The sequence below is a fragment of the Lepus europaeus genome, chromosome 11 (assembly GCF_033115175.1).
Source record: "Lepus europaeus isolate LE1 chromosome 11, mLepTim1.pri, whole genome shotgun sequence".
Classification (NCBI taxonomy): Eukaryota; Metazoa; Chordata; class Mammalia; order Lagomorpha; family Leporidae; genus Lepus; species Lepus europaeus.
The window spans coordinates 40,115,520-40,128,385 of record NC_084837.1 but is presented as its reverse complement, the minus strand read 5'-3'; the positions used below and the strand labels follow the sequence as shown (position 1 = coordinate 40,128,385).

The following is a 12,866-nucleotide window of genomic DNA, read 5'->3' as shown; positions in this document are numbered from 1 at the left end:
TTTTTATTTTATTTTTTTTTTATTTTTGACAGGCAGAGTGGACAGTGAGAGAGAGACAGAGAGAAAGGTCTTCCTTTTGCCGTTGGTTCACCCTCCAATGGCCGCCGCGGTAGGCGCACTACGGCCTGCGCACTGCGCTGATCTGATGGCAGGAGCCAGGTGCTTATCCTGGTCTCCCATGTGGGTGCAGGGCCCAAGGACTTGGGCCATCCTCCACTGCACTCCCTGGCCACAGCAGAGAGCTGGCCTGGAAGAGGGGCAACCGGGACAGGATCGGTGCCCCGACTGGGACTAGAACCCAGTGTGCCGGCGCCGCAAGGCGGAGGATTAGCCTAGTGAGCCGCGGCGCCGGCAAGGCAGCTTCTTTCTATTTCTCTTGCTTCACATTTTCTTTCCCTCTTATTTCAGCTACTGGGTAGTGTACTTATAGTGCCTCCTAACTTTTTCATTACCTCCAGTCTGTTCCTTTGTAGTAAATCTCCATGTGGCTGGTAAAATGATCACTTAAAAATGCAATCCCATGAATTCCCAGCCTTTGCACATGGTCTTTCCTCTTAGCATCATAGCTCGCCTACCTTTTGGGCTCAGCTTTGCAGGTACTTCTTCACTGTTTTCCTCTAAGACAGTAGTCCTTCTATGTCATACAGTTGTACTGGGTACTTAACCTTCTATCAAGCCCTGGTCTACCCTGGTCTCTAGTTGCTAGCTTCATGTCTCTCTAGAATTCCCTTTCAGATGATAAAATGCATAAGGGCATATTCTGGTTAAAGTAATCTTAAAAAGTAAAAGTATCTACCTATACAAATTCTGATTAATTGTTCAAATAATATTTAAGTCTACTAAAATTTGTGAAGTTTTCTTACAGAAAAACATAGCAGTTACCTCCTGAAGCTAATAAAAACTTTCAAGTTCAAAGATTTTTTTTTAAACTCTTGAGAAATTATCTTTATTCTAATCAGTTGTCTTTTGGTTGCAGCTGTACAAAATAAGAGTAAAAGACATTGAGGTTTAAGAAAATCATTTCAGTGGTTGGAAATTTTAAGGTCCTCCATCATGATAATTTTTAAAATAAAAAATGTTTAAATAAGGAAAAGTTGATGGTTATTTTAGAAAAGTACCTGTCTTTTACTATGACCTTTGCTTGCTCATCAATTTCCATCTCTTCTACGTTTTCATTCACAGTTTTAATTATCCCGTTCTCCTTGTTTTCCTCACTCAGTAGCTCATACCGTCCACTTTCTAAGGCTGACCTCCAGACGTGCCGATCTGCAACCTGCAACAAAATTCAAATTAGTAACCCTGAAAAATGGGATATATTGCTCCTAAGAGACAGGAAGCTCAACATACATATAAAATTAATCCTTAGGCCAGCACCGCGGCTCACTAGGCTAATCGTCCACCTGCGGCGCTGGCACCCCAGGTTCTAGTCCTGGTCGGGGCGCTGGATTCTGTCCTGGTTGCTCCTCTTCCAGTCCAGCTCTCTGCTGTGGCCCGGGAGTGCACTGGAGGATGGCCCAGGCCCTTGGGCCCTGCACCCGCATGGGAGACCAAGAGAAAGCACCTGGCTCCTGGCTTCGGATTGGCGCAGTGGGCTGGCCATAGCGGCCACTTGGGGGGGGTGAACCAATGGAAAAAGGAAGACCTTTCTCTCTGTCTCTCTCTCTCTCTCACTAACTCTGCCTGTCCAAAAAAAAAAAAAAAAAAAAAAAAAAAAAAAAAAATCCTTATTCTAAAATAGATTCTGAATAAAACAAAAAAGGATCTAAAAATAAGGTTATTAAGTGGCCAAAATGGAATTCATATCACTCACAGATGACAGCTTTAATACCCAACTTTCTCTATAAAAGAAGCATCAACAATTGTACGATCACTTGACAGTAGCAAAGACTGTCATGACTGCAAAGGCATGAACTGAACACATATATCAACTATGACTCATAGATTTTTAAAAATGTAATGAAGTCATGAACAAATCAATCAGATCAGCTGAGAGGACAAGAGCTAGTCACGGAAGAAGAAAATATCCTTAACATTTCCAACATCTGGTGACAATATCATATAGCATATTATAAAAATATTAAAAATTAATGTGTGCTATATTAAATTCTGTTTAAGAAAACTGTCATTCAAAATATTTAAGAAAGTGTGTATTTATATTTAAACATTTTATGCAGGAGCATAAACTTACATTTTCATTAAAAAAAAATCATTCCCTGTTGTTTATTCAAAATACAGGTGACTTACATATCAAGTAATGAACAAATATGATCAAAATCCTAGAACACACAAATTATATACACTAAAAATGGGGAAAGGTACAAACCTTGATTGCTCCTAATGTTCCCTGATAGATTCTGTCTTCAATATCCAAAAGAAAATCTCTCAGTCTCAGTTCAAGTTGCCTTTCTGCAGACATCTGAGATGGATCACATGCATTGGAAGATCTTCCCCGAGTACACAGAGGTTTGCTATCAGCTTGAGGTTTGTCTAAAACAGTGATCAAATACTTTCATTAAGATTTTATTAAAACTACAACTATCCTATGTGACTGTTATGATTTTGAGATAATGAAAAAAAAGCACTCTGTAAATCCTCAAGTACCAAAAATAAAAAATAAATACTTGCAAATCATGCATCTGGTAAAGGACTTTTATCCAGAATAAACTCTTTGTTTTTGTTTTTTGTTTTTGTTTTTGACAGGCAGAGTGGACAGTGGGAAAGAGAGACAGAGAAAGGTCTTCCTTTGCCGTTGGTTCACCCTCCAATGGCCGCCACGGCCGGTGCACTGCAGCCGGCGCACTGCGCTGATCTGAAGGCAGGAGCCAGGTGCTTCTCCTGGTCTCCAAAGGGGTGCAGGGCCCAAGCACCGGGGCCATCCTCCACTCCCGGGCCATAGCAGAGAGCTGGCCTGGAAGAGGGGCAACCGGGATAGAATCTGGCGCCCCGACCGGGACTAGAACCCGGTGTGCCAGCGCTGCAAGGCGGAGGATTAGCCTGTTAAGCCACGGCGCCAGCCTAGAATGAACTCTTATAATTTAAGAAAGTGACAAGTAACCCAGTTTAAGAATGGACCAAGCAACTGAGTAGACTTTCCTTTAAGGAAGATATACAAATGGCCAATAAGTTCACTTAAATGTATTCAACATCATTAATCAAAACCACAATGAAGCAGCACTTCATACCCAGTAGGATATCTGTAATAAAAATCAGGTAAATGTCAGCAAGGTCATGGAGGAATTGCAGCCCTCATACACTGGGGAGGGAAAATAAAATAGTGCAGCTGTTTTGGGAAACAATCTAGCAGTTTCTCAAAGTATTAACCAGTTTCTACATGCTCCAGCAATTCTATTCTTAGGTATATGTTCAGAATAAATGAAAATCTATGTTGACATAAACACTTAAATGTGAATATGTATAGTAGCATTATTCATAACAGTCAAAATGTAGAAACAAAATATCTATAAACAAATGGGTAAGTAAAATGTGTTATATACATACAAGGTGATCTACAGAGATAGTTATTGTTGCAAGGGACTGAGGGGAAGTGAGACTGCCAATGGTACAGGGTTATTGTCTTCTTGGGTGATAAAACTGTCCTAAAATGGAATGTAGTAACACTTGCACCTTAGAAGTATTTATTTGAAACACACACACCACTTCCCATCTGTTGGTTCACTCTACAAATGCCCACAATGTCCAGAGCTGGGCCAAGCAGAAGCCAGGAGCTGAGAACTCAACTTGGGTCTTCCATGTGGTTGGAAGGGATGCAAACACTTGAGTCATCACTTTCTGTCTCCCAGTGTGCACATTAGTTGAAAGATGGAACTGAAAGCAGAGCTACAATTGAAATCCAGGCACTGATACAGATGTCCCAAGCAGTATTTTAACTGCTGCACTGAACATCTATCCCCGAATTGTAACTTTATGTAGGTAAATTAGACAGTATGTTAAAGCTATTTTTCAAAAAAAGGAATTATTTGCTATGGTTTTTAATCCTAGGAAGAACTGAAGAAGTCACAGTAAACTAATTCTAAATATAAGCAGTTCTGTACCAAAAGAATCTCATTTAGCAATATAAAAAATATCTAAAAATATCTACTGCTTTCTCTATCCTCATTGGATCAGCCATCAAATAGGAAATGCTGCTGCTACCTGATCTCCCACTGCAACCAATCTCCATAAAAGTGATCATTTATGGCCGGTGCCGCGGCTCACTAGGCTAATCCTCCGCCTTGCGGCGCCGGCACACCGGGTTCTAGTCCCGGTTGGGGCACCGATCCTGTCCCGTGTTGCCCCTCTTCCAGGCCAGCTCTCTGCTGTGGCCAGGGAGTGCAGTGGAGGATGGCCCAAGTGCTTGGGCCCTGCACCCCATGGGAGACCAGGAGAAGCACCTGGCTCCTGCCATCAGATCAGCGCGGTGCGCTGGCCGCAGCGCGCTACCGCGGCGGCCACTGGAGGGTGAACCAACGGCAAAAGGAAGACCTTTCTCTCTGTCTCTCTCTCACTGTCCACTCTGCCTGTCAAAAAAAATAAAAAAATAAATTAAAAAAAAAAAGTGATCATTTATGGAACCTCTCCTGCAACTGTCAGCTAAAATGCTTAGTGAATAACCTCATTCCTACTATACTATCTCCAAAACTGATGGCAGCCTTAGAGCCTTGGGCATTCAGTCTACTGACCAAGGAATGAGAACAGGAAGAATGTGTACTTTTTCTCACTACATGAGCAAATATGTTCCTCATTTTCAAAACAGACCCCAATGGAATTTAGAGAACTTCGTCTCTACAAAGAAATACACTCCTAGGAGTAGGCATTTATTTGGCCTAGTGGTTAAGATGCAGGTTAGGATGCCCATGTCTCATACTGGATACCTACGTTCATGTCCCACCTCCACTGAAGATTCCGGCTTCCTGCTAATGCAGGCCCCAAGAGGCAGTGGCGATGGCTCAAGCAGCTGGATCCCTGCCACTCGTGCAGGAGACCTGGACAAGGTTCCCAGCTCCTGGCTTCAGCACCCCCCATCCCCACCTCAAGCACTGTGGGCATCTGGAGAGTAAGCCAGTGGATGGGAGCTCTGTCTCTCAAAAAAGACGGATTCCTAAATTCTAACTTGCAAATTGAAAGCAGGGTCAAAATGAAGATGCGGTGTTTTAAATAGACTTCTAATCATCACAAAAAATGTTTAATTCTCAATGACTGGCGACTGCAGAAGAAAAAATAAAAGAAATAGTTTTCACTGAAACTATACCTGAAAAATGAAATTTCTCTTCAGAAAACCGGGCTAGCTGTGCACGTATTCTGCTTTTTTCTTGCAACAAAGTTTCTTTTAAGGCACTTTCTCTGTGTCCTCTAGAATTAAGGGCTTCAATAAGCTGATCCAGTTGTTCACAAGAACTGTAAAAGCACCACCGATTTGGCTTATGCACTGGTTTTGGCAGCTGCACAGAATCATCACACAGACCTTGGTCAACGTTGGAGGTAGGTTCAGACTTCAAAGACTCTTCGGTTTTGGTGGATACCTGAGGATCCTGAGACTGTACATTACTCTGAAATGATGAAGGTCTAGGCAACAGCATGTCTTCAGTGAGACCAGAATAATCCTCTTCAATAAACAATCCAGGAATGGAAGGGAAAATCCAGTATCGTCTATACATGCGGTCACGGCCCAAGGGGAAGATATTGGTGCATGCTATGGCGCTTTGGATTTTTTCTAAAAGCTCTTTCTCTTTTCGTTGGTGTTCCTGTTTTAAAGCTTCTTCCTCATCAGTATTAAGAGGCTCTCCTGTTACACAGTTGATCTCTCCTTGCTTGATAAGTTCTTTAAATCCACTTTGATCTCTTTTCCCTGTAGCTGAAAGAATATTTATCACTGTCATATGTTTGAAATTTTCACTAGAAAAACACGAGATACAAAGTTACCCCAAGTTATTACTGTTAGAGGCTGAGCTGTGACCTACCCCTATTCATGCTGCTGAAGCACTGCCAGTGTGATGTCATTTGGAGGCAGTGCCTTTAAGGAGAAAATTAAGGTCCAACGAAGTCACAGGGTGCAGCCCTAATCTGCCAGGCCTGGTGTCCTCATAAGAATTGGAGGAGACACCAGAGCGCTTGCTCTTCGGTATACACACAGAAAAAGTCATCTGAGGACACAGCAAGAAGACGCTATCTGCAAGCCAGTCAGAGACCTCATCAGACACCAACCCTGCCGGCAACTGATCTTGGACTTCCAGCCTTCAGAACTATGAGAAAACAGATCTCTGTTGTTGGTATGCAGTCTGAGCAGACTAAGACACTATAAGAAACCGATACCCTTCAGCCTAGAGGAACACGCAAAATCTGTTATGTGCACATTGAAGAGCACAGTATATTAGTTACCTGTAACAGCCACATAGCCCTTCTTTTAAGGTAAGGATCAGCAAACTACCTGAGCTAGCTAGTAAATACGTTAGGCTCTGTGGGTCATAGGGTCTGTCACAACCACTCAGCTCTGCCATTATGATGTAAGTGCAGTACTAGACAATATATAGATTAATGAGCTTGACTGTGTTCAATAAAACCTCATTCATGGACATTTAAGATCATTCCCCCGATTCGTTTTTTTAAACAAATTTAAATTTAAAAAATTTAAAAATTTTTAGCTTATGATCTATAACAACAAAGGGCAAGCCAGATTTGGTGCACAAGCTGTCATTTTCTATCCAATACTTTAAGGTAACAAAACCACTAATTTTAAGATAGGCATCTTGGAATACAAAAGGATACCCTTTCCCACAGGAGGCTTGACTCCATGAAGAACCTCTGCTCAGAGGTGGGAGCAGAGGCTGTCTGTGTAACTTATGTAACTTCTGGGTCCCACTTCCTTTCTTCTTTTCCCCTTTCCAACTAGCTAAAATGGAGACACGGTGATAATCACTTTGGAACATGAGAATAGCAACAAAATCCTAAGAATGGAAGTACCAACAACATGGAAGAGCTTGGACCACTAATGAGCTGTTGGGACTTTTACAATACGTTGGAGAACTAAACTTTTCTCGTTTTAGTAGCCATTAAACTGCTTAAATAGTAGGAGAATATTCCTTCTATTGTTTTTGCTTAAAATAGTTTGTGAAGATGGATTTATCTATTTCTTTGAAATCTGGAAGTATTTACCCAGAAAGCTAAGTCTGATGTTTTTCTTTGTAGGAAGATTTTTAGTGCTGAATCTATTAAAAAAAAGATTATTTATTTATCTGAAAGGTAGAATTAGAGAGAGAAAGAGAAAGAGAAAGAGAGAGAGAGAGAGAGAGAGAGAGACCGAGTTCTCCCATTCACTGATTCACTCCCCAAATGGCCACAATAGCAGGGGCTGGGCCAGGCCAAAGCCAAGAGCCTGGAACTCCATCCAGGTCTAGCACATAGGTGGCAAGGACCAAAGTACTCAGGCCATCTTCCACTGGCATCCATATGGGGATGCATTAGCTTAACCTGCTGTGCCACAATGCCAGCACTGTGAATCAAATACTTTAATGTTTAGGATCATTCACATTTTAAAATGTCTTCACAGATCCATTTTGATCATTGCTATTTTTCTAGGACTCACTTCAATTTTTGCTTACATTTTCAAATTTATTGCCAGAAAACTGTATCTTTCTGTAACTTATGTTTCTACTCTATCTGTAGTTATGCTGTTCCCCTTTTTAGTTCTAATTTTTATTGATGCCCTCTCTTTTAAAAAATCACTTTCAACAAAGGTTGTCTAAGTTTCTTTTTCAAAATAACTTTTGCCTTTTTTCTTCTCTACTGTTCCATTTTTTAAAAAATTTATTTATCAGAGATGACTTTTTAATGCAGTAGATTAAGCTGCAACCTGCAAGGACAGCATCCCATATTGGAGCCCTGGTTCAAGTCCAGGCTGCTCCACTTCCAATCCAGTTCCCGGCTAATGTACCTGGCAAAGCAGTGGAAATTGGTACTGGACTTGGGCCTCTGCACCTACATGGAAGACCTGGATGGAGCTTCTGGGTCCTGACTTCAGCCTGGCTCGGCCCTGGCCACTGAGTCCATCTGTGGGGTGAATGAGTCGATGAAGATCTCTCTCTGTCTTTCCCTCTCTCTAACTTTGACTTTCAAAATAAAGAAATCAGGGCCAGCGCTGTAGCACAGCGGTTGGGGCTGCCGCCTGCAGTGCCAGCATCCCATATGGGCACCAGGTTTGAGTTCCGGGTACTCCATTTCCAATCCAGCTCTCTGCTATAGCCTGAGAAAACAGTGGAAGACGGCCTAATTCTTTGGGCCCTTGCACCCACGTGGGAGACCTGGAGGAGGCTCCTGGCTGCTGGCTTTGGATCAGCACAGCTCCAGCCATTGTGGCCAGCTAGGGAGTGAACCAACAGATGGAAGACCTCTCTCTCTGCCTCTCCTCTCTCTGTTAACTCTTTCTCTCAAATAAATAAATAAATCTTAAAAAAAAATCATAAAAAATAATAAAACACATGAAGTAGTAAATGCAAAAGCTCAGCAAAACTTGCTGACTAAAAGTTGAAGTTACAAGGAACTCACATAAATGAGACAGGAATGTTATCTCTCTTCCCTAAGGTAAAAATTACATATGAATAAAGACCTAATAATCACAAATATATTAATATAACTTTATAATTTCATTTCCTCACAAAATAGTCACAATTTTTACAACTCAACATATCTGTGAGGTGTGTATTAATAAGAAAATGCACCCTGGAATCAAAAGAACATATATCTGGAATCACAAATCATCAATTTCAAAGTAGCTGAATTAATATAGTGCCTTATCAATTAAAAATAAATAAACAAGTATGCCTTTAAGAAATTCCATTATTACCTCTTCTGCCTCTTTTATGTGATCCAGGGTCATCTTCATCTTCAGTGACTGTATCTTGATCTAGTTCTTTTTGCTCTATTTCTTTGCTCTCAGTGCTGGTATCAAAATATTCCCTTTCTTCCTCCCTTTAGGATAAAAACAGATTACATTTATTAATGAATATAATTTTACTCATGAAACATTTATTGCCTATGTATGAAGTACCAGGCATTATGTTTAGGAAGTAGAAAACAACATGACACAGAGTTTATGGTCTTGCAGAGAAAATGGATAACTACATAAAGCATATTAAAATTAGAAAGTAAGTACTGAAACAGATCTTGAAAGTACTAGCATTTCAAGAAGATTCAAGTCAAGCTGTAGAGATTAAGAAAGGCTGCTAGCCTAAAGAAGTGACGTTACATTGTGAGACTAGGGAGCCTGGCAAAGAGTGGGTAGGCAGGAAAGAAGCTAAAAGAAAAAGAGTGAGCTTGTAATTTTGAAGAAAGCAGAAACGAAAAAGTAGTAATTCAAGATATAGATGAGAAAAAAAAAAATGAAAGGTTATGTTATGCGGTGGCTTGTAGGGAATTATCCAAAAAGCAATGGGGAAAAAATCTGAAGCATTTAGAAAAGGAAAGTATGACTGATTGATTAGAAAGCACTCTGTTTGCTATGTGGAAAATAATCTGGCAGAAAAAGTAGATGGGGGAAACCAGGAAAAGAAGGCACTTTCCTAGTGCAGGTGGTTGGCTAGGCAGTTCAGAGTAGGAAGGAATAAACAGACAAACCAGGAGGAGAAAAGCAGACAAGTTTCAGACAGATCTCAGGAGGCAGAGTGAACACAATATGTTTTCTCTAGTATGTTATCTAAATTAAAACTAAAATTACATGAGCCTGGAAATACATTCTACTATTTATGTTCTCTATCCAAAGTGGAGTTTTGCAAGCTCAGATATAAGCAGGAGCCAGATATAAAAAAGTGAGGCTGGTCAACTCTAAGAAATATGAAGTGGAATCTATACCATGTTTCTTTTTAAAGAATTGAGACATAATTTACATATAATAAAATCACTATTTTAAACATTACAATTAAGTATTTTGTATATTCACAAGGTTAACAATCATTACCACTAATTCCAGAACACTTTCAGCATTCCAAAAGAAAAACCCTATATCCACCTATAATCATTTCCCATTTCTTCATATTCTGCTGCTTCTTGGCAACCACTCATCTACTTTTTATCTCTATACATCTGTCTGTTCTGACCATTTCACATAAATGAAATTATGTGACAAGTGGTCTTATTTGATTAGTGTCTTTAACTTAGAAAAATACTTTCAAAATCCATCCACATTGTAGCATTTATTAAAACTCCACTCCTTTTTATTGCTAAGTAGTATTCTCTTGTACAGTTATATCACAAAAGGAATCCATTTTTTTATCTGTTCATCAACTGATGGACATTTGGGTTGTTACCACTTTTTTTTTTTTAAAGATTTATTTATTTATTCATTCGAGAGGCTGTTACAGACAGAGAAGGGAGGGACAGAGAGAAAGGTCTTCAATACACTGATTCACTCTCCAAATGGCCACAACAGCTGGGGTGATTTGAAGCCAGGAGCAAAGAGCTCCTTTGGGGTCTCCCATATGGGCACAGAAAGGCCCAAGCACTTGAGCCACCCTCCACTGCTCTTCCAGGCACATTAGCAAAGAGCTGGATTGGAAGTGGAGTAGCTAGGACTAGAACCGGCATGCATATGGGATGCTGGTGCCATAGGCAGAAGCTTAACCTACTATGCCAAAGTGCTGGTCCCTTCTTTGAATGTTAATGCATACACTTGAGGACTGTCTTCACAGGTTTGCTAACACAATTATCATGTATCTATAAAAGACTGCTTTTTTTGGAACCAGCCATCTGTGGGTTAAGCCATGGCTTGCAATCTTAACTGAGCATGGGTTAGAGTCCTGGGTACTCTGCTTCTGATCCAGCTCCCTGCTAATGTGCTTGGGAAGGCAATGGAGAACAGCCCACGTGCTTCAGCCCTGCTGCCCATCTGGGAGACAGGACGGAGTTCCAGGCTCCTGGGTTCAGCCTGGCCCAACCCTGGCTGTTGTGGTCATTTGATAAGTGAACTGGTAGATGGAATGGCTCTCTCCGGCACTCTGCCTTTCAGATAAAATTAAATTAAAAAAAAAAAAAAAAAAAGGAACTTTTTTTTTTAAACATTTGAAAGCGTTTTGGAGTTTAAGGTGTTTGATTTTTATTTTCTGTGTATGTTAAGATGAGTAACATTCAAACCATACCCTATGGATATTTCTGCAACAGAATTTCTTTGCTCATCTTCTTTCAGTTTTTCTTGTTTCTCTTTCATTTTTTGTTCTTGCTCCTTAAGCTTTTCTTCCTTCTTTTTACGGATTCTGAAAGTTAAAATAAACTGTTATAGTCTACATGATGGAAAGACATTTAATTTTTAGCATCTTGCCTTTAATTATCAAATTACGGAAAGTGTTTCAAAGCATATTATAAAACCATAATACAGTGATTTATTCACAATCTTTTTATAAAGCCATCAAATACTAGTGTAAGTCAATGCTACACTGTAACAGATTGTAGAATATGGTTAAACACCTTCGATTAGCATGAGTATCTCTTACCTAGCAGCTGCTTCTTCCCTCTCTTTCCGATGCTGTTCTGCTTTTAGCTCCCGGAACTCCTGCTTTGCCTGTCGTAATATATCAACATAATCTTCAATGAAATCCCTAGTAGACACTAGGGTCAGTAGCTTCCCACAGAGAGCATGAAGTATCTTCATTTTTTCTCCTGTAAAAAAGTGGTAAATAAATTCTGTATTATCGATGACAAAAAAAAAACTGTGTTTGAAAAATTTTGTTAATCTATGTTAAAATGCCAAAAAAAAAGGGCCTGTGTTGTCGTACAACAAGTTAAGGCACTGCATGTGATACATGCATCTCATATTAGTGCTGGTTTGAGTCCCAGCTACTTTGCTTCCAATACAGCTTCCTACTAACGTTCCTGGGAAGGCCCTGGAAGATGGCTCTCAAGTACTTGGGCCTCTGCCACTAATCTGGGAGACCTGGATGGAGTTCTGGGCTCCTTGCTTTGGCCTGGAGCAGTCCCAGCAATAGCAACCATGTGGGGAGTGAACTAGAAAATGAAAGATCTCTCTTTCTGTCTCTCCCATTCTTTGTAACTCCTTCAGATAAAAAAAAAATACATAAATAAATCTTTAAAAAGTTTAAAAACTGACTCATTAGGATTTCTCATCAGCCACATTACTTTTCTGGACATAGAGATTTAAGAAATTAAGAAGTGGCAATCTGTAAAGTTTACCTGGAGTCAAATCATACACGGAAGTATTTGACAGTTTCTTCACTAGACTGGGATTGCTCAAGCGAAGCTCCATACAGGCATCATCTGTAACATCAAATCCTCCTCGCTTCTGGTATCTGTACTTTGCGTTTGCTGATGTAACATCAGCACCTGAGGCTAAGATATGCAGTCTGAGGATTTCAGAGAGAGTGCAGCTGTCAAGATCCAAGCTTTTCAAACTGCAGCCTATAGTTGTTAAAAATGAAACAGTCATTTAGAATATAAATAATTATTCAGTGATGTAAAATGTACCTTTATAAATTGAAAATAAAAAGCGAAACAAAAAAATAAAACCCACACATACCCTGGTGTAACTGTGGCCATGCAGCTGCCAAAGATGCAACTGCAGACAGTGCAGATTTTGTGGGGTCTGCATCTTCATCCAAAGCCTCTGTTAAATCTTTAAGGAAATAAATACTTTATTCTAGTGCAAATCAAAGCTGGAATATTTGGGAATAAGGCCCTTTAAAACGATGAAACAAACAGCAAACAGCTTAACATTCAGGAACCTCAGAAGAATCAACACTAGATACATTCATATTCTGTCTAGTCTGCACCTACAAGTATCAATCCTAAAACATGCACTACACACTAACATTCTCCTGACATAAAATAGAGAAGACCAACAAAATGCGCTTATATGTTCCAAAACAAAA

At 40.2% G+C, this 12,866-nt stretch overlaps 1 protein-coding gene across 5 annotated transcripts in view; it reads right to left on the bottom strand.

Annotated features, from left to right (window-relative positions):
* BAZ1A (bromodomain adjacent to zinc finger domain 1A) overlaps nt 1-12,866 on the bottom strand; it is a 98,794-nt gene that overhangs the window by 15,668 nt on the left and 70,260 nt on the right. For 4 of the 5 annotated variants that reach the window (XM_062205278.1, XM_062205279.1, XM_062205280.1 and 1 more), the window contains 10 exons: nt 12,515-12,610; nt 12,172-12,396; nt 11,475-11,640; nt 11,124-11,237; nt 8,837-8,961; nt 6,763-6,886; nt 5,958-6,010; nt 5,249-5,851; nt 2,324-2,487; nt 1,119-1,273 (listed from right to left, as the gene is read on the bottom strand). In XM_062205278.1, the coding sequence (XP_062061262.1) occupies nt 1,119-1,273; nt 2,324-2,487; nt 5,249-5,851; nt 5,958-6,010; nt 6,763-6,886; nt 8,837-8,961; nt 11,124-11,237; nt 11,475-11,640; nt 12,172-12,396; nt 12,515-12,610 (1,825 nt within the window). The remainder of the gene's footprint in view (nt 1-1,118; nt 1,274-2,323; nt 2,488-5,248; nt 5,852-5,957; nt 6,011-6,762; nt 6,887-8,836; nt 8,962-11,123; nt 11,238-11,474; nt 11,641-12,171; nt 12,397-12,514; nt 12,611-12,866) is intronic. The other variant, XM_062205276.1, reaches the window with a different exon arrangement.